We start from the raw sequence: 18,806 nt of genomic DNA on the forward strand, positions 1-18,806 counted from the left end.
CACCCTGTGCCAGGCCCTGCCCACCCTGCCAGGGAACAATTCCTCATTGCCAAGATCCCAGCCAGCCCTGCCCTCTGGCACTGGCAGCCATTGCCCGGCTGCTGTCCCTGCAGCCCTTGGCAATTGTCTGTGTCCATCTTTGCTGCAGCCCCTTCAGGCCCTGCCAGGGGCTCTGGGCTCTCCCTGGAGCCTTCTCTTGTCCAGGTGAGCACCCCCAGCTCTCCCAGCTTTCCTCCAGAGCAGAGGAGCTCCAACCCTGGAGCAGCTCCATGGCTTCCTCTGGATCTGCTCCAGCAGCTCCTTGTTTTTCTTGTGCTGAGCTCCAGGCCTCCACAATCCATCCAACATCTGATTTTACCCCAAGGGTCCATGGAAGGAGCCCTCACTGTTCAGAACAGAGTGAACTGCTGCTGATTACCCAGTGAGATTCCACCTTTCAGCTCTCCAGGCATCACCATGTCGAAGTGCTCTTTGTCTGAAATGGTATGAACCCAGTTTAAAATTGCAAATGTAGGAAGTCTTCCTGTGAACTCAGAAGTGTTTTATTTTTCACTGGGCAGAAGTTCCCATGCTAGAAGGGATTGTTTCATGTACTCCTCCAACACTGCAACTTCCCAGCTTTTCTGCCAGGAAGTGGCTGCTTGCTGGACAAGTCAGTCATCACAGTTGATTTGTGTTATTGCTTGTTTTACTTACAGCTTATTTAAATAGAATGTTATATTTAAATGTTGCTCCCAATTTATCAAGGAGAAAAGTGAGAGGGGTCATCCTGTTTGGATTTTGCTTTTCAGTTGCTATTTTTTAACTTGAGAACCAGTGGAAAGGAAAAGGAAACTTGTGTATAAGACTTATGTTACTGCTTTAGAGAAGAGAGGCAATAATCATAGCATGATAGACAACTTATATTTATAAATAAATCCATCCTTAGCTACAATTAATGAACTGAAGTAGAGGAGCACTAAGTATCCTGACCTCTTGCACAATGGGCTCCTCCCAGTGGGTTTTGAAATACAGTATTTGTTTTCATAGTAGTTAGGATTCCTCCTCATTTTGACGTGAATTATCTTGCAGCTCTGCAGAGAGCTGTCTTTCCTCTTGGGAAGGGTATGACAAAAGTGTTTTGTTCTCCATTGACGAGATCTGCCTCACTATGTGTGGGGGAAAGAGAACAATGTCCCTAAAAACAGTTTTGCAATTGCACAGTTTTAGCTGCAGTCCTATTATTTGTATAGAATGCTACCCTAAATTGCTAATCTGTGAAATTTATATGAAAGTAAGATATCAGTTAATTATTGTTGTAGACTACTTTCCTAAATTATTAATCCATGAAATTTGTATGAAGGTCATACAAATCAATTAATTCCTGAGATTTTATTTAGATGAAAACAGAAGCTTGATTTCCTGGACATGTTTCTTATACTATGTAATCTCTAGAGCCACAGAGGGTTTATTCACTTGGTGGTGCATCTTCTTTTCTGGAAGGGGCTCTCTGAATCTCATTCAGACATGACACAGGTGGTCATGACTGTGATATTTTGTAGTAAACCACCTCTAACTTCAGGTTTAAGAAAGAGAAATTGTGATTGCTGCGAGCTGTAGCTACTTAATTCTGCACACAGTAGATGATTCCATGCACACCAGTGTTGGTTCTTGAGATATCTGATAAGACACCTCCTATCTCATAAGATTCTGCTCAAATTTATTTAGAGAGAGGTGAAATAGATTAATTTGCTGTTCTTTGTCTTGTTTTTCCTTATGATCCTCCAAATGTAAGTGCTCAGATGTGTGAGATACAACCTCTCTGCTAAGACTGTGAAAACTGGGAGAGGCAACGTCCATTTTGCACTTTTATGCAGTTTCTAGTAACTTTTTAACACCCTTCTCCATTCCATGTGTCTTGGAAGTAGCTGATCTGCAGTTCTTGGTGTAGGAATTTTGCATTTTTGGGTTAGTCCACTCACTATCTCTGGGGAACCCCAACTTGCTGGAAGTTGGGTTGGGCAGATGGTGGATGAATTACACTTATTTTTAAAGTTAAACTTCTGGGTTTTGAAGACCCAAATATTTCCAATGTATTTTTAAAGGCTTAACAATGGAGGTTCTTGCATCTGCTGTGGAAGGCTGTGTTTCTGCTGGATTTCAACACATAAAGGTAATGAAATTATTATCAGATCTCTTTTGCTTCTTGGAAATTTCATCCCCACATTCAGTTAGTATGGCCTCATTTTTGTTTTAATTTCCAGCATATTTGAATTGCTACACTCCAGTAGATACAAGCAAAATGTAGAGACTATAAACATGCTGCTTTTGCAAGTTTCAGTGTGCTCTGACATAAATAATGTTAACAGAAATTTGCATAAGAGTTACCTGTTTTCTTTTCTTCCTTGGTACTATTTTCAAGCAACATTTGCTGTGATTACCATCACCACTTTCCAATGGCTCAAAGTAAGGGAAAAGAAATTACTTAGCAGTGTTCAGCATCCTTCCTTAACTTTTATTTGTTTTAATGATTGTTTAAATGTTAACATGCCAAAAAAATCCAGTGAGCTCTGAGGTTGGTCTGAGTGGTGTTGGCTACTGGCTGCAGGACTCTGGTCTTGCAAAACATGGAATAATATTCTTAATTCTGCAAGTCAGGCACAGCATAGGGGTATCTGCTGTTGCTTTGGTTTTTTTTTTAATAAGTTCCTATACTTTGGGGTTTTGGCAGCAAAGAACCTATTCCAGTGTGCTGTGCTGTTGCTCTGGTTCATCTCTGGCTCCTGTTTGTGTGGGCTGGTGCAGTCACTAGCACAGTTCTGCTTCCCAGCCTGGGCTGTTTCACACTGCCAGCGTCACGGCGGTTCAGCTGCGTGGGGCTTGAAAGCACCACTTTCCCCCAGCTTACATCCCAGGATAAATAATCACATCTCATGTGTTTGAACCAGCTGTCCTGGAGCGTGGAATGGTTTCTCTTCAAAATTCCCCTCGTGTGTTTCCGTGGGCTTTGCGTGCACAAGGTGGGATTTGCTCATAGGAGCATTTTCCTTGTACGTCCCCAAGGAAATATTTGCGTTCCTCTGGTGGGAAGCAAGTTTAGTGATCAGTTTTGGAGCTTCAGAAGTGGTGGTGGGTCTCTCCTGTTTCCTCAGGCAGGGATGGTTTTAGATGTTATTTGGGGCCGGGTTTTTGCAGGTCTGTGGGTGAGCATGCAGTGCAGGAGGCTGCCAAGGACCCCAGTGAAGTTATATTTAGCAAAGTGCAGATAACTGCTTGCCTGAGGACAGCTCAGACCATGCAAGTACTTGTTTTATCCTCGTCAAAAAAGAACCTACATGAACATGTCAGGCCTGTTTAGCTCTGGACATGGCATTGTCTCACCAAGCACTGTCTGTTTGACAGTGAAATATTGATATAAAGTCAGAAAAACGGTAAAATTAAACTTCTTACCACTCTCTCTGTGTGCAGGGCTCTGTGTAGGGTGGTCTTGCAGTCAGGTATTGCATCAGAGCTGCCTGGGGAGGGCTTCCCCAAATCACCAGAACCAGAACCTGCCCTTCAAAGTGGGTTCCTGACAGACACATCCCTTTAGATCTTATTTTGCCCATAATTTTAGAATAGTGACATTTTTTTAATGCTGATAACTGATGGTTGATGTTTGGCACTGAGACATTTTGTGCTCTCTATCTTCAGCTTGCATTTGCTGCTGTGCATCTTCTTTTCCAGCTTGTTGCTGACTGAAATATATGTTTATTGAGTTTTGCCTTTTTTACCACCTCAATTTATGCATTGTTCTCTGATTGTTGGTTTTTTCATGGGCTTTTTTTGTTTGTTTGTTTGTTTGTTTGTTGGATTGGTTTTTTTGGTTGGTTGGTGGGTTTTTTCTTCTTATCAATTGTGTTAAACAGCACTAGCCCAACCAGATGTTCCTTAAGGTGATCACACTGCTAGTATTTTATTATTCTGTAGTAAATAAGATAGCAGTATTAGTATCTTAATATTATATTATTATCCTAATAATATGAATGCTTAAAAATTGAACAAGCACAAAGCAAAAACCAAAGCCAAACAAAACCACACAATTCCAGCATTTTCTGGTTCATAAGAAACCTTTAGTTCTGTAGATTTCAGAAAATCCACAGAGTCTCCCTTTTGGGCTGGTTTGCTGGCAAGTAAAAATTAAGAAAATAAAACACAGCAGACCTGAACAATGATGTTCTCCCTCCACTGAAATTACTGCGAAGATGAAATTAAATTCTGCGGTTCTTTGCCACATTGAGCCATTTCTGTGATAAGTGTTCTCCTCTTGGCCTCTGACAAACTCCTGGGGCCATCCAGAGGAAGCCTGTCCCTGCCTCTGTGCTGGGAGACTGCAAAATTAAGGAGACTTCGCTCATTTTACTTGATTCCTTGGAAATTTTTGCCTCTGTTTTGTTCTGCAAATCAAATGCCCTGATGTGGCTTTTTGGTGCCTCGTCTGAGCACCTCATGTTCTAAGACATGATCCCATAAAGTCTCCAGTTGTATTCTATAGGATCTTGATGGTGAGGGGAAAAAATATGCTTTCCCTCATCCAGGGTTGGTGGTTGTTTTCTTGGCTTAAGAAAACAGTAATTCTCTAAATACTTCATCACGAAAACTTTTGAAAATGGTATTATGCAGAAAAGAAAGTAAATGTTTTGTTTGTGTTGCTAGCAACCAGTTTAGTCTAACTTTTTTATCTATGAACTATATTTCTTTTTCAGATGAGAATTTATAAGATTTCAGGGAAAAATATTTTCTAATTGAATCCATTCCAGCTTTTCATCTGAGTAGAAACTTCCATTGTAAGAAGACGTATTAGAATTGTGTTCATTTAAAGCATCAAGTAAGAGATTTAAGATAGGAAATTTTTCTTGTCTTTTGATAGATTCAGGTGATTTGAATTTTCAGAAAATCTATTATTAGAACTTAATACGAGTTTCTTGAATGCAAAGATTTTGATGCCTTTTATCATTATAATAATCCATAAAGAAAAATTTCTTGCTGGAGTTGAATTTGTAGTGCCCATGAATGGATCTGACATAGAACTTAATAACCATATTATTCAAGATGAAGTGGCATTTGATCACTCGGGAATGACCTATGATGAGTTAATGCTCTGAAATGGCCTTTACCTATGGAATAAAAATGTCATACTTTAATTATTCTTACATGATAGCACATGTAGTTCTGACTGGGGTCAGGCAATGGTTCCTCCAGACATTTTTGGGGAAAATGGCCCCATGGACAATCAGTTTAGAGTTCAAGATGTTCTTCTGCTCCTGCTGGACCCGGGAATGGCTCAAGTGTGAGCTGCCCCCCATGCCATTAATTCCATGTGAGAGCTGGGTTCCCCTCGTGGCTCTGTGTTGGGACCACTGTGGTCACAAACACTTTGGTGTTTGTGGGTTATTCTTGTGACACAAAAAGGGGGAAAATGCACCCCTCAACCCACCTCCCACCAAGTGGGAATCTCTGTTAGCTGTAAAAATATCCATCCTGCTATTACCAGAGTGTGTAGTCTAGAACAAATGCTTGTTTTCAAATTTCTACCCCTCTGACAGTGAAACAAAGTGAAGTACTCCTTGATTTTTAAAAATACTTCTTTCATTCTTATTTTTCTTAAAGCTTACTTAAAGAGTCCCCTAAGGGATGGGGGGGACCTTTTTCTGCTGGTGAAATTGAACAATAAGAATAGGGATGTAACTGTAGGGAGAGGGAAATCAGTAAAGTTTTTTTCACCTGCATTGCATTCCTGAACCTGAACTTAAGCTGATTTCTTTCTATGAAAATAAGAAAATAATGAAAATAAGATTTGATTTTTCTACGAAAACAAGATTTTGGCCGTTTTTGTTTTTTTTTTTTCTTTGTTGGTTTCTTTAGGCTCTTGGATGGAAAGAAATGTTCTATTCATGTCCTGACAATTTACAGAAGTGTTTATGTCCTTCCATGAACTCAGCGCTGCTTGGAATTTTGGCTTTGCTGGAACTTTTTCATGCTCAGTACATATATCTCATGATGCATTGAGTTATTTCCACGTTTGTGGGTGGGGCACAGCACACACAGATGTTCAGACTTCTCAGATTAGGTACACAGTCTTCAATCTGCTTTTTTTTTTTTTTTTTAATGGGATAGAATAACTCCATTCAATGAAGTTTTTATTAAGTTGTTAGGTGTTTGGATATTAAAGCTTCAGCGAGTGGCTGTCAACATTCTGAAGGGATTTTTTTTTTTTTTCAAACAAAGGGTGAAGTACCGTCCTGAAAATAGTCAATGGTTGCTGTAAATGAGTGCAGCGTTATTTCTCACACTGGAAAATTGTTTGCAGTGCTTAGCTGGGAACACTTTTATATTTTGCCTCGGTCTAGGCATTATCTCATGCTTATTCACGTGGTCATACATTTACTTTCCAAAGAGGGGGGGGAGAAAGAAAAAAAAAAAAAAAGTCATGTGCAACCCTGGAGCTGTTTACTGCCAGCATATTCGGGGGGAATCAGACCCAGATTACTGCAGAACGTTGGCACGTCAGCTCCAAGGGTGTATTCACCCAGCACTTTATAGTTTCCATTACTTCCCAAAGCCTAAAGGTCAAGTGTTTGAAGGGAAGCAGCTCCCAAGACAAGTTGTCTTCATATCTGACACTTATTACTCCAGACATTTCAGTTGTGCTTTATTATATTTTTTAAAGGAAAGCTGCAGTCTGGGCTTCACATGTAGGAATAGGATCAGTTGACAGGTAGAATTAAAATACTCCTATTATGCAGCACGTAATGTGGTGGTGTTTTTTTTAATCTTGGAAGTATTAATCATTTATATTTTGTTACCTTGGAACCTTTACTGACAGTAATATCACCAGCACTGCTGCAAGTCCTGCTTTTATTTTGGAGATTTTTGGCTGAAAGCGCATTTATATGGGTCTACCTCTCATAATGTTTGTAGAAACTTCTCTGGAGGTTTTAAAAGGCTTGCATGGTGCTTTTTCCAGTGTTTCATGTTCATACTACATATGCTTTGGGACTGTTCAGAAAAAGAACTTCACTCTGCTCCTTTAAGCATTTTACTTAAGTTGTGTTTTTTTTCTGGAATAACTTTTGAATTGGAAACCTGAACATGAATGAAGAAAATTTTAAAACAAACAAACAAAACAAAAAAACCAACCAAACAAAACAAACAAACAAGCAAAATAACCAAAACAAAAAATCCGAAAAAGCCATCAGATTAAATTAAACATCCTTGGCAGGTATCCTTTCATACTTTCAGGGAGGCTCAAACCTCAAACTCAAGGAAGGTGCTCTGTGATAAGTTTGTGTGGCAGTTGTTTTATGGTAATGGGCCTATGTTCTGTTCTTAGCCTATAGGAAATAAACTCTGATTTAAGCTATCTCACAGGGCTTTCCCTCTGAAATCTAAATTAACACAGTTGGGAACTGTTCTTGCATTTAAGCCCTGAGACCTGAATCCAGATGTTATGTCTAAAGTCTATTGTATTACTGCCACACTATAAATAACATGAAAAACAAGGAAGAAAACAAGTTCAGATCTCTAAGTAAAGCTGATTTCCTAATTCATTTAGGGCAGGTTTTAAAAATAATAAAAACTGCAAGTGTTTTACCCTGCTTCCTAAGGAAACAAAGCTTATGTGGTCATGCTGTGTGCCTCTGCTGACTGCCAGCCTCTTGCCTCCTCCCTTTTCTCCCCCCCAATAACTTCTGAAACTCCTGGACAATTTCAAACAGATTTGACAGGAGTAAAGGTCTCAGAGATATCAGGTTCCTACTAGTTTCATGGAAATAGGTGCCTGGATGTAGAAAAAGAGACCCTATTCATGTGCCTGCTTTGGAAAAAGCTGCGGAATGAGATCAACTGTATTATTAGACACTAGCAAATCCTCACGGGAGAGGAGAGAAGTTATGAATGCATTAAATAAGGGAAAAGCTTTGACTGGATTTCTCACCTTTTTAGACATTAGGGGATCCAGCACAAGAGTCATAGCCATAGGAAACCAGCCTTCAGTAGTTCCATTGCTCACAGACATTGCTCCTGCTCGGCGAGGTGGGAGCACATCTGATCCTGCCTGGAGCCACGGAATTAATGAGGGAAAAGGTGAAAAAAAAATAAAAAAAAAGGTCCTTTAAGGGTGTGGTGTCCTGCTTCACTCCTCTTTGTTAGCTCCCTTCAGAGGCAGAGGGGTAGCAGGGAGGTGAATGTACAATATTGCCTGAAGTACAGAAGGGAGTGATAAAAAGAGGGGAAGCGTACAAGAGGAATAAAGCATTTGGCGTGCATGCATAAAGTGCAAACCAGCTGGTTTTTGTGTGGTGAAATAGTGATTTCATACCAAATCCAACAAAGTGCTTGAATTGTTGGTTCTTCACATAATCACGTTATCATGTGAATTGTGGAATTATAAGGTGTAGTTGTTTGTGGAATTATAAGGTGTAGTTGCCCGTTCCATATTTATTGTTCTAAAAAGTAACTTCTGCACCTGATTTTTATAGATTTTTGCCTTTGGCTTTTTTACTCCATCTCCAATTGCTTTGAATTTTTTTTTCCTCTGGTGAAATGAAGCAATTTATGTGATTACCACTGGGGAAAAAAAAAAAGGAAAAAAAGTGGAAGAGATACCTGATGTTACAAGTGCTGAGTATTACCGCTGCAGTTCATTTCAGTATTCAGTGTATTTCTAATTTTCAGGGATTCAGTTGCAAAGTGGCCAAGAAATGGGTGGGTGGGGGGAAATTAGGGGCAGCTTTATGTGGCTTAGCACCCTGAGGGATGAGCATTTCTGTGGTGCAAATGATCTGCAACTTTATTCAGTTCATGCATTCTTAGGAAATGCATCTCACTTTTTATAAAGATATTATTTGGGTATTTGTGGGTATTTGGGTCTTGCATATATATGTGTATATATATATATATATATATATATATATACACACACACACATATATATATACACATATATACGTATATATATACACATATATATATATATATATTTATCTGTGTGTCTGTATAGGTTTAAGGTTAGTTAAGAGGAAGTGCTCTCATAAGCAATATTTTTTAGAGTAAGACTGAAAGAAATGGTTACAGAGCACTTTGAGGCACTGGAATCACAGCCTGGGTAGATCCTGACCAGACCATGCCACAGCTGTCAAAATTCAGTAGCTAAAGACCCTTTCAGCCTGGGTGGGATTAAGCTTCACAGAAGTAGCTGATGGTATAGATATGTGAAATATGGTGTTTCTGGGGAGTGTAGAGATTAAACAAGGAAGTTTTCCAAAGGCTTTAAGGAAAGACATATAGATATAAAGCCTTTTGTGAAAGAAATCCAGTAGTTACTTGCTCAGTAGGTGTTTTTGGTACTCTAACCTATGTACATGGCTTTCTTTTTTCTTGGAGGGGGGTATTTAAGAATTATCTGATGTTCTAACTATTTTAATTTACCATTTTTAATTCCAAAACTATCTGGAGAACCAGGTATCCTAAAATGTAGATCATTCCTGTATCCTGGTGATTCTTACACACGGTACATGTGGCAGGGTTAAAGGAAAGAAATGAAACATGCAAATTATTTATGTGACATGTGAACACTATCAGTATTAAAGTCTGTGTCTGTTTTCTGTGGATTTTCACTGTCTACTTCGACGTGGTTTATATTTGAAATTAAATGTACAATCCTGGTCATTCGCAGTCAAGAAATGGAACCTGAACTTGAGAGGCAGATTGTGTGGTATGAGGGATAGGGAAAGTAACACCTATGTAGCCAAAGCTACATGGAGCTTCAGTCCAACAGAAAAAAAAAATACTTGCCAATAAATACTGGCTGAGAAATGTATTTATCTATAAATTATGGAGTCTGAACATGACAGAGGGAAAAGAACACTCCAAGCCAGGGAATAGAGTGTGTCTTAGAACAAATGGATACAAATTGGGCATGTGTGTGTATGTGTGTTTAGGAGACAAATTAGGAGAAAATAACTGAACTACACTAAAGAGATGAAGAAAATCTTGTGAAAAGTTAAATTCCTGTATGAGGGGGTTTATGTGACACTGTTTCTTCTGATTGCACAGAGCTGCAGGTGCCACAAAAATGATGTTCAGACCTCCAGAGCTCCTTCCCAGTCAGTAACTCCATCAAGAGCTTTCAGCATCAGAGCCTGCTGCCCAGGCTGCCCAGCATGGGCTGGGTGAGGGGTGGAAGGAATAGCAGAGCCTTCCTTGTCCCTTTGGGGATGGGTATCAGTGGGTTTGAGCACCTGGCGATGTTCCCAATTTCTCTGTGGTTTCCCTCCTTGCGCCCCAATCCTTGCAGGGCCCACAGTGCCGTGAATGCGTGGGGTTGAGGGTGTGAGGAACAGTGGAGCGCTCTCCAGAAAATACCTGGGAGCTGCTCCCACGCAAAACAGGGAATCCAGAAGGAATTTAATTTCCAGTGGGCATGGAGATAATAGGATGGCAATTCTGAAGGTTTCTGCAGCGTGTGGTAAAAACCTGAGAGAAATCTCAATCACGTCAGCTGTTTTGCTCTAAGAGTAGATGCAATGCCTTCGTCAGGGGGGGAGGTTTGTTGCAGGCAGGGTTTTTGTGTTGAACTTGTTTTTTTGGAGTTGGTGATCATATTTTTACACCGTCTGATGTAACCTGACAGATTTCTTGGCTTCCACGGTGCTGTGTAATTTTTTCTAGCTTCCTAGAGTCTGCTGTTACAAAAGCAACTTCTGCTTTCACGTTGTCATCACTGTATTGTGCAAGTCTAGTGCACTCGTTTTATTACCACACCCAGGGATGTCATAGTTACTGCTGAATGATTTCCCTAGAGATAATAGTGGCACAGCTTTAAAAAATCAAGACCACTCACTGATTGACTTAAGAAATAAAAATGGTATAATGCTTTCCAGATTCAAGCTTGTAACAATACTTTCTTTGTGTAAGTGTCAGCATCATTCATTTGTAGGTCATATTCTTTAACCCTGTACATGAATTTTCATTAACATTTTTCTCTTTTAAATTCTTAGGTATTTTCATAGTGAAAGCTTATTTTTATCCAAGTGTTGATTCTACCTTATTTCAGAGTCTGTGGAGTAGGAGAGGTAGCTGATATTTAAAAGGGAATCACAGCCTGTCTTGCAAGAGCTCCACTTCTCAACAGAGAAAAAGAAAGTTGCTGTATCTCACATGCAAGGCACAACTTCCTTTTGTAACAATTCTTCTGGAATTCAATTAATTCCAGTTTAATTATGACATTCAGACTCTGTGGTAAAGAATTTGCTTTCAGCACCAGCAGTAGACAAAGGTATTGCAGGGGACTTCAGGGTAGCTCACCTGTGCAGCTTTTAACAGCTTCTCCTGGCAGGATTTTTCTAGGTGGCCACAGAGCTGGTAAGAAGGACTGGGGCACCTCTGCTACAAAAACAGGCTGAGAAAATTGGGTTTGTTCACCCTATGAAGGAGCAGGTTCTGTGGAGACCTGAGAGCACCATCGAGGATGTGAAGGGGCTGCAGGGAAAGGACTTTGCCTTGGGAACTGGAGGGACAGGACAAGGGGGAATGGGTAGGAATTTAAAGAGGGGAAATTTAGGTGAGATGTTAGGAAGAAATTGTTCCCTGGGAGGCCCTGGCACAGGTTCCCAGAGAAGCTGTGGCTGTCCCTGGATCCAAGGCCAGGTTGGATGGGGCTTGGAGCAGCCTGGGGCAGTGGAAGGTGTCCCTGCCATGGCAGGGGTGGCACTGGATGGGATTTAGGGTCCCTTCCAGCCCTTCACATTCTCTGATTCTGTGATTCTGTGCTTGGAACAGGGCAGTGACAAAAGGATTTGTTGTTGTGTGGATCTGCAGGGCTTTCCTGCTCCAGCACAGGGGTCACAGCTGCTTTCACAGACTCCAAGAAGCCAGACAGGGACTGCACAGCTGCTCCGTGCTGGTGGGCTGCTCTGGAATTTATTTTTTTCCCGCACAAATTCCTCTTTGATATGTCCCTGGGGAAAGGACATTGCTTGGGCAATACCTTGCAGGAGGCAGCAGCATCTGTGTGCGAGGATGTAGGTGTTTGTGGGTGTGCTAGCTCAGTCTGAAATGCTGTTTTAGGGGCAGAGCACAGGGATCTCTGTGTCTCACCCACGGGTAGGAGAAGTGGAAGCTGAGTGAGCTGAGTTAGAGCTTGTAACAGGCTGTGCAAGGTTGGCTTGTGTGATTGAACCTCTGTCATTCAGTTCACATGCTGGGAATATTTTCATTTCAAAATCAGACCTAAGTACCTGTGAAGTGTGCTCTCTCCAAAAGTTATTTGTTAATTAGTTTTCAAAACAGAGAAGGAAAAATTGAAATACTGTGGGTTAAGATTTAATAGGAGAGCACTTTGAGGCAGTGGAATCACAAATATATCATATATATCTATCCATACATCTGTATCTATATATCTGCTATACCCTGCCAGGACAACAAGGACAGAATCTATCTAATTTCGTGGTAGTACAGAATTCCTTAAATATGCTGTGGGTAAAAAAATATTGTTAGAAAAGGTTGTTAGAATATTTTACTAATACAGAGAGAAATCACAACCAGCAAAGCAGATGTAATGAGAGTTTCTAGCATGATTTCTTTTTTCATATAGACACAGTGAAAAGTTGTTGTTATTTGAAATAAACTCACTGTTAGTGTTTAGTTTCAGATTCTGACTTTGAAGAGAGGCATTGCTGTGTGTCTGTCTCCTTTCAGTGCATAACCTCTGATAATTATTGCCTTAGATTTGATAACTTTCATATTTAGTGAAGTAATGCAAAGATTAAATAGCAGATATGTGTTACTTAATGCAAAATTAAAATTCACTGTCTCTATACAATAATGAAACTTTCAGTTTTGTGTGAAAAATGTGTTGTATCATTTTTAATACCTGTTATTTTCTTATGTGAAGCACATCTTCCCATAAGCATAAGCATCTAGAAGAAAAACTGAGAAACTTTTCGGTTATTTATGAAATATTTTGTTTCTTATGATTAAAATCACTTCTTTCTTCATCCCTAGAAGTGGGCAGGGTGAGAGGTCAGGGGAAAATGACATTTTTGTCATAAGCTTCTAATTCTTGTTTTTATTTCTTAAGGTCAAAATACAGACCTGGTGGATACATGACGACTGATTTTTGATTAAGGGAACACAGTTTTCTGAATGCTTCTGTGTTCACCTTCCTGCGCCTTTAAAAAAATAAAAATTTGAAAAAATAAAATCCCAACAAACAGTAGAACAGATATTGAAGGGCAGCAGTGTATCAGTCACAGTCAGTCTGTTGTCCCCTGGGACCTCTTCCAGGTCTGCTCCCTCTCTGTATAAATGAAGTGTTTAGTGCTTCAGTGTTTTACATAATGTTTTCTTGAATGATCTGAAAGGGGAAGTAGAAAGCACATTAGTTACATCTGCAGATGATGCAGAGCCAGAGAGCTACAGCAGCTGTAAGGATGGCGAGAAATTTAAATTCATCTGGGGAGCGGCAAAGTGCAGGAATTTACAAAGCTGACAAGGAAAAAAAAAATTAAAATTCACCGTTACAAATTTACCGAATCACCTCGGAAACGTGATCCAAACCAAAGACATGTTGCTTGTCAAATTAGCTCAGTGAGGTGCTAATGATGTTTTCTTTCGCTCCTGCAGTAAGCAAGAGCTGTTTATCTTGATATCCCACCCGGTTAACTGTTTGTTGTGGTATCCTGATCTTTAACCACTTCCACGGCATCTCCCTGCAGCTGTTTGCAGGTCCCCTGCTGCGGCTTTGGCGATGAAGGACAAATAACTGGACTGTTTCTCACTTTAGTTGCAAGGAAAATCTTAGCAGTGCGTGGGGAAAACGTAACATCTCCTTTTTAATGATACGCTTTCCCCCCCTCCACAACGCTTAATTTTAATAGAATCATGTCTGCAATTTACGCGCCTGTCCCAAATTCAGAATCCTTGGATGTAAATTTGTGTTATTTTGTCATTTTCTCCTCTAGCAGTCCACTTTCCAGTTCGGGATGCCAGCAGGACTCCAGAGCAGAACTGCCTTGAGGTTTCTTTTTTCTTTAGGTTGTTTTAGTCCTGCTTTGGGAATTCAGGGGGCCTTTTTGGCTTATCAGCCTCTCAGCACCGGTCTCCTGGTGGGGCAAACACCACTCAGCTGCAATTTGCCGAGATAGCAGCGTTGCTATTGTTAGTGCTGACGTCTCTGCCTGTTAAATAGCTGGTGTAAAACAATTCCCTGCTGGAGGAACAGCCTCAGGGAAGGGGATTTTGGTGCACTTCGTGTGAATTTGTGCTGTGTGAGGGAGGCAGAGCACAGCCACACAGTCCGGGATCACAAGGCACCTTAAAGCCCATCCCATTCCACTCCTTTCCATGGGCAGGGACGCCTTACACTGTTCCAGGCTGTCACATTAGTTTTGTTTTAATTAGGGCTGTATCCAAACACTCCTGTGTTTTCCTGGAGGTAGCTGGATAATGTGCTCCCCACAGCTATCCTAAATTAAGATTAGATGGCTGCTGGAGAAGGGGAGATAGAGAAGAACACTTGTTTTGCAGAAAACCTTACTATTTTTTTTTCCTTTTTTTAGTTGATTTGTCAGCACCTGCACGATGAATTTAGGCCTCCTGGTGATGGGCTTGCTCTGCTCACCTTTGTGGACCTCCTAGAAATGGTCCAGAGGTCTCAGTGCCCAAGATAGGAGGACAGTGAATTTTATTGTGAGAAAGTAGGTAATAGTCAGTTTCTTCACATAAAGCCTGAACTAAAGGCTAAATTAAAGATTTAAAAGTCAGTTAAAGTCAAATTAAAGTGTTGGACTTCAATATCTGCAAAGATGGACACATACTCTTGTGTCCCTGTAGCAGTGTTGGGCTTTTTTTTTATCATTACAATTGCATTTGGAGTGTCTGCTGTGTGTCTGGTGTGATTTTGGTTGTGCAGGCTTTCAGAATAATTCTACTGCTACTCTAACTTATTTCAGGATTATGCATTTTTTATTCTTTTTGTGCAGTGAAAACTGTAATTTGCTTATCCTGGTTAAATAGATTTGCCTATACCTGATCTCAGTTGAATGCATTAAGGCAGAAGACAAAGGTGATGTGCTCTCCTTGCTATTTCCTTCACGGTAAAAGGTTGTGATGCTATTTATCTGTGCTACTGTGCCTCTCTATCTCTGTGAATTCTTTATCCAAATAGCATGGTGGTGGCTTGCAAGTGATGAAACACAGTTTCCTTTACACAAACATGCATCTTTGTTACTGCTGTCAGACAGCAAGTGTGATATTCAAGGGGGTGCACGCCAATCTGTGGGCTACTGATAGTGTAATCTAATTTCCAAAAATAAATTAAAAGCATCTTTTCATCTGTAGCCATCAGATGCATGCCTGCTAAAGACAACAACGCTTTAGAGACAGCGCATGTGAATTTGGTGGCTAATTGGAAATTAAACCTTTGGGTTTTCCACATTTTCTGATAGACTGACCTTGCTGGAGGAGGTCAGGGTGGTATCATGTGTTGGGGCAGAGACTTCCACAGATAAAAGGTCCACGTGGAAGGACTGTTCCTTGTTTCAAACAATGTCTTTGATAGCTTTGTGAGCTCTTACTGAGCCTTTTTCAGCCAAAACTTATGCATGGCATTAGTGAAACTTGCGTCTTGAAAAGGTGACAAGTGATTGGCATTTTTTTAATAGGTGTCTTTTGCATAATTTTCCATGCCCTCCCAAGTAAACAAATCAAGCTGCATTTCTGATTTTAATAGGTGAGGTGCCACAAGACAGGTGAGGTGCCTTTTTTAAGATGTTATAGCTATTTATTCAAGTTGGAAAGATGGGTAATACTTCCCTCCATAGGGAAATGCCACAAAATGTATGTCAGACTTTTTGAAGATGAGAGACAGCGCCTTCTTCCTTCTTCCACTCCCTCAAACTATTGTGTTAGATATTAATGTGTCTTCACCCAGGCTTGCATGGTTATAGCTCAGCTGGCACTGGTATGTCTGGCTGAGCTATTCCTCCTTTAACATGACAAAAACATCAGTTTTCTCTTGTTTATCGCAGGCCAGGCAAAACAAATGTGTTCAGACCTCCTGTATATCCTGTACAGCATCCCCACTGCTGAAGAAACACAGTGGTTCATTACAGATCCTTTCACCTCACTGGCTTGATGAGGCTGCCTCTTTAATTGGAGGAGTCCTTTTAAGATTAAGAACTTGCTGTCTGAACCCTGGAGGTCACAACTTACTGGCTAGATTTTTCATATTAGCTGCATAAATCACAGAATCATGGCATCCCAGGATATTTGGGGCTGGGAGGGATGTCTGGAGATGATCTGGTCCATCCCCCAGGAAGGTGCAGCTGGGGCTGGGATGTCTCCAGCCAGGGACACTCCAGGCCCTCCCTGGGCAGCTGTTCCAGGGCTCTGCTGTCCCTCCATGGACACAAGTTCTCCCTCCTGCTGCCCTGCACCTTGCTGCCCTTTATTTGATGGCCACTGCTGCTCATCCTGGCACTGGCAGCACCGAGCAGAGCCCGGCCCGTGCTCTGGCAGCCCCTGCAGATGTTGGGATGCATTGATGGCATCCCTGGCAGCGTTCCCTTCTACAGCCTGCCCAGCCCAGAGATGCTGCAGAGTCCTTCTCAACATTGTGGCCCTCTGGAAATAATTACCATGTAGATTATTCCACATATTCCTCCATTCTCTGCATGACAAAATTATTATCTCCCTTTAAACTGGAGGACTGTAAGGTATTTCCTATGCATATTAAAGATGTATTCAAGTTTACTGGGGCAAAGCCTCACGTGAAGTTTCTTGTGCAGCTGAAATAACTCATTCTTTCCTTGTGTCTCAGTTCAGTCTTGGATCTCTGAAGCTGAAGGAAGTCCCAAACCCAGCAGAGGTGATCAAGGAACTCATTGGTTACTGCCTGGACAGCCTGGGGAAGCTGCAGGCCAAAACTGAGCATCTGCAGAGGGAAAATGAAAGGCTTTTCAGCAACTGGAGCGAGGCAGAGAAGAGGTGAGTTCCCAGGTGGATTCACAGGTGACACCTGAGAAGCCCAGCAGCAGTGGTCAGAAATTTTTATTCATTTGAGACATGTTTTGAGCTCAGGTAACCACAGCCCATGTGGTTGTAGATCTCCTCCCTTTGATAAAGATGCAACTGATACTAAAAATTTTCAATTAATGGTGGTTTCAGCTTATGAGTTAGGAAAAAGCCCCAAACACCTCAAAATCTGTGAAACTAGCTTCACTTTCTTTAGGAAGCCTTTTCACTAATATTATTTCCTATGATTCTTAGGGCTGGCAGTGTAGATTATTTACATTTTTGAGTGAGGAATAAATTGCTGTTTCTTTCATCTGGTTTCTTTGTTGAAGAAGGCAGAATTGAAAGATGAGTGCAGTATTATAGGAAAAAGTACCATTATTTTTCAGGAGATTTTTGTAATTGCTGTTGCATTTACAATATGAGTTGTCTATCATTCTGTAGTGAAATAATCTGTGCTTGTTTCAGTAAGCATAGGACTCTTTGAGGGAGATTTATCTTGCTTTTCTGTAGCTTTACCTGAAAAAGCACACAATCTAGGAAGATTGATGAAAGAATGCAGCTAATTTGCGTTAATTTACCTTGAAAAAGAGAGCCAACTTTTTGGGAGGAGTTAGTTTTGTTTCCCTCTCATTAAAATGAGTAACAGTTTCTCCTGACAGTCTGCCTGACAAGCAAAGGGCCTCCCTAAGTAGTGTTTTACTGCTTAACAGTGTAATTGAACAATAGTGTATTGTACAGCCCGTGTTCTGTACTGCATTACACGCTGATGTGTAAGAGGCATTAGTGCTTGTATCAATTTCCATGGTGGGGTGGCACTTTTACAGAGTAACCCCAAAGAAAAGGAGGAATAAGGAAAAAAAAAAAAATCAGAGTTGCAGTGACTTTGTTCTCAGTGCAAGCTGGTGGATTTCTTTAGCATGTTTATAGTTTTAAGCAGATGAAAAATGATTTTTCTGAATATACACTGAAGGTTTTACATTCACCAGTCTTTGGCCATGTCTGTTAAATGCAAAATGAAAATAATTCACAATTAATTTTCATTCAAGAAGTACTGGGCTTTTTTGGTTTGGTTTTTTGAGGGGGATTTTGGGGATTTTTTTTTTGTTTTGCTTGGGACATTTTTTGGGTTTTTTTGGTTTTCTTTTTTTTTATTTTTTGTTTTGTTTTGGTTTGGTTTTCTGTTTCTTTGGTTTTTTGTTGTTTTGTTTTGTTTTTAAATTTTTGGTGCGGTGGTTTTTATTAAAATTCCTTTTGCCACAGCCCAGTTCTACCCTGCTGCCTCCCTTTGCTGTTTCGGCTCCAAATGCTGCGAGTTGCCCCCGAGCTGAACAAAGCTGTGCCTGTCTTTGTTCAGGAGGCAGGAATTCAGGATTTACATCCTGCACCACTCACGGTGCTGAGTGCTGGAACATCAAATACAGAGCACGTGGTGTGCAGAATTGCAGCCAGGGCACACCAGCCCCACAGCCCCTGCAGCTCCCTCTGCTCACAGCCTCTCTCCTCGGGACTTGATTAGAATTAAAACAGAGCAGGCAGGCTTCTGAGAGCTGCTTTTGTGCCCCTCAGTCGTGGGGCACTGGGTGGAATTATTCAATAATCCCATTTCCGTCTCCCTGCTTCAATTCTGTGGAGCATCACGGAGGTTTTGGTGAAGAAGTGTCTGCCTGGGTTTGGGTGTGTGTGTGTGTGTCTGTGTGTGCACACCCCAGGGATGGATGTGTTAAAATATCAGAGCACAAAAGCTGTTTTCTGTATTTCTTATAGAAAAT

At 40.9% G+C, this 18,806-nt stretch overlaps 1 protein-coding gene across 4 annotated transcripts in view; it reads left to right on the forward strand.

Annotated features, from left to right (window-relative positions):
* Positions 1–18,806, forward strand: part of XRCC4 (X-ray repair cross complementing 4) — a 144,857-nt gene that overhangs the window by 39,711 nt on the left and 86,340 nt on the right. For all 4 annotated transcript variants that reach the window (XM_077172209.1, XM_077172206.1, XM_077172208.1 and 1 more), the window contains one exon: positions 16,841–17,007. In XM_077172209.1, the coding sequence (XP_077028324.1) occupies positions 16,841–17,007 (167 nt within the window). The remainder of the gene's footprint in view (positions 1–16,840; positions 17,008–18,806) is intronic.

This window comes from Agelaius phoeniceus, chromosome Z, assembly GCF_051311805.1.
Source record: "Agelaius phoeniceus isolate bAgePho1 chromosome Z, bAgePho1.hap1, whole genome shotgun sequence".
NCBI lineage: Eukaryota > Metazoa > Chordata > Aves > Passeriformes > Icteridae > Agelaius > Agelaius phoeniceus.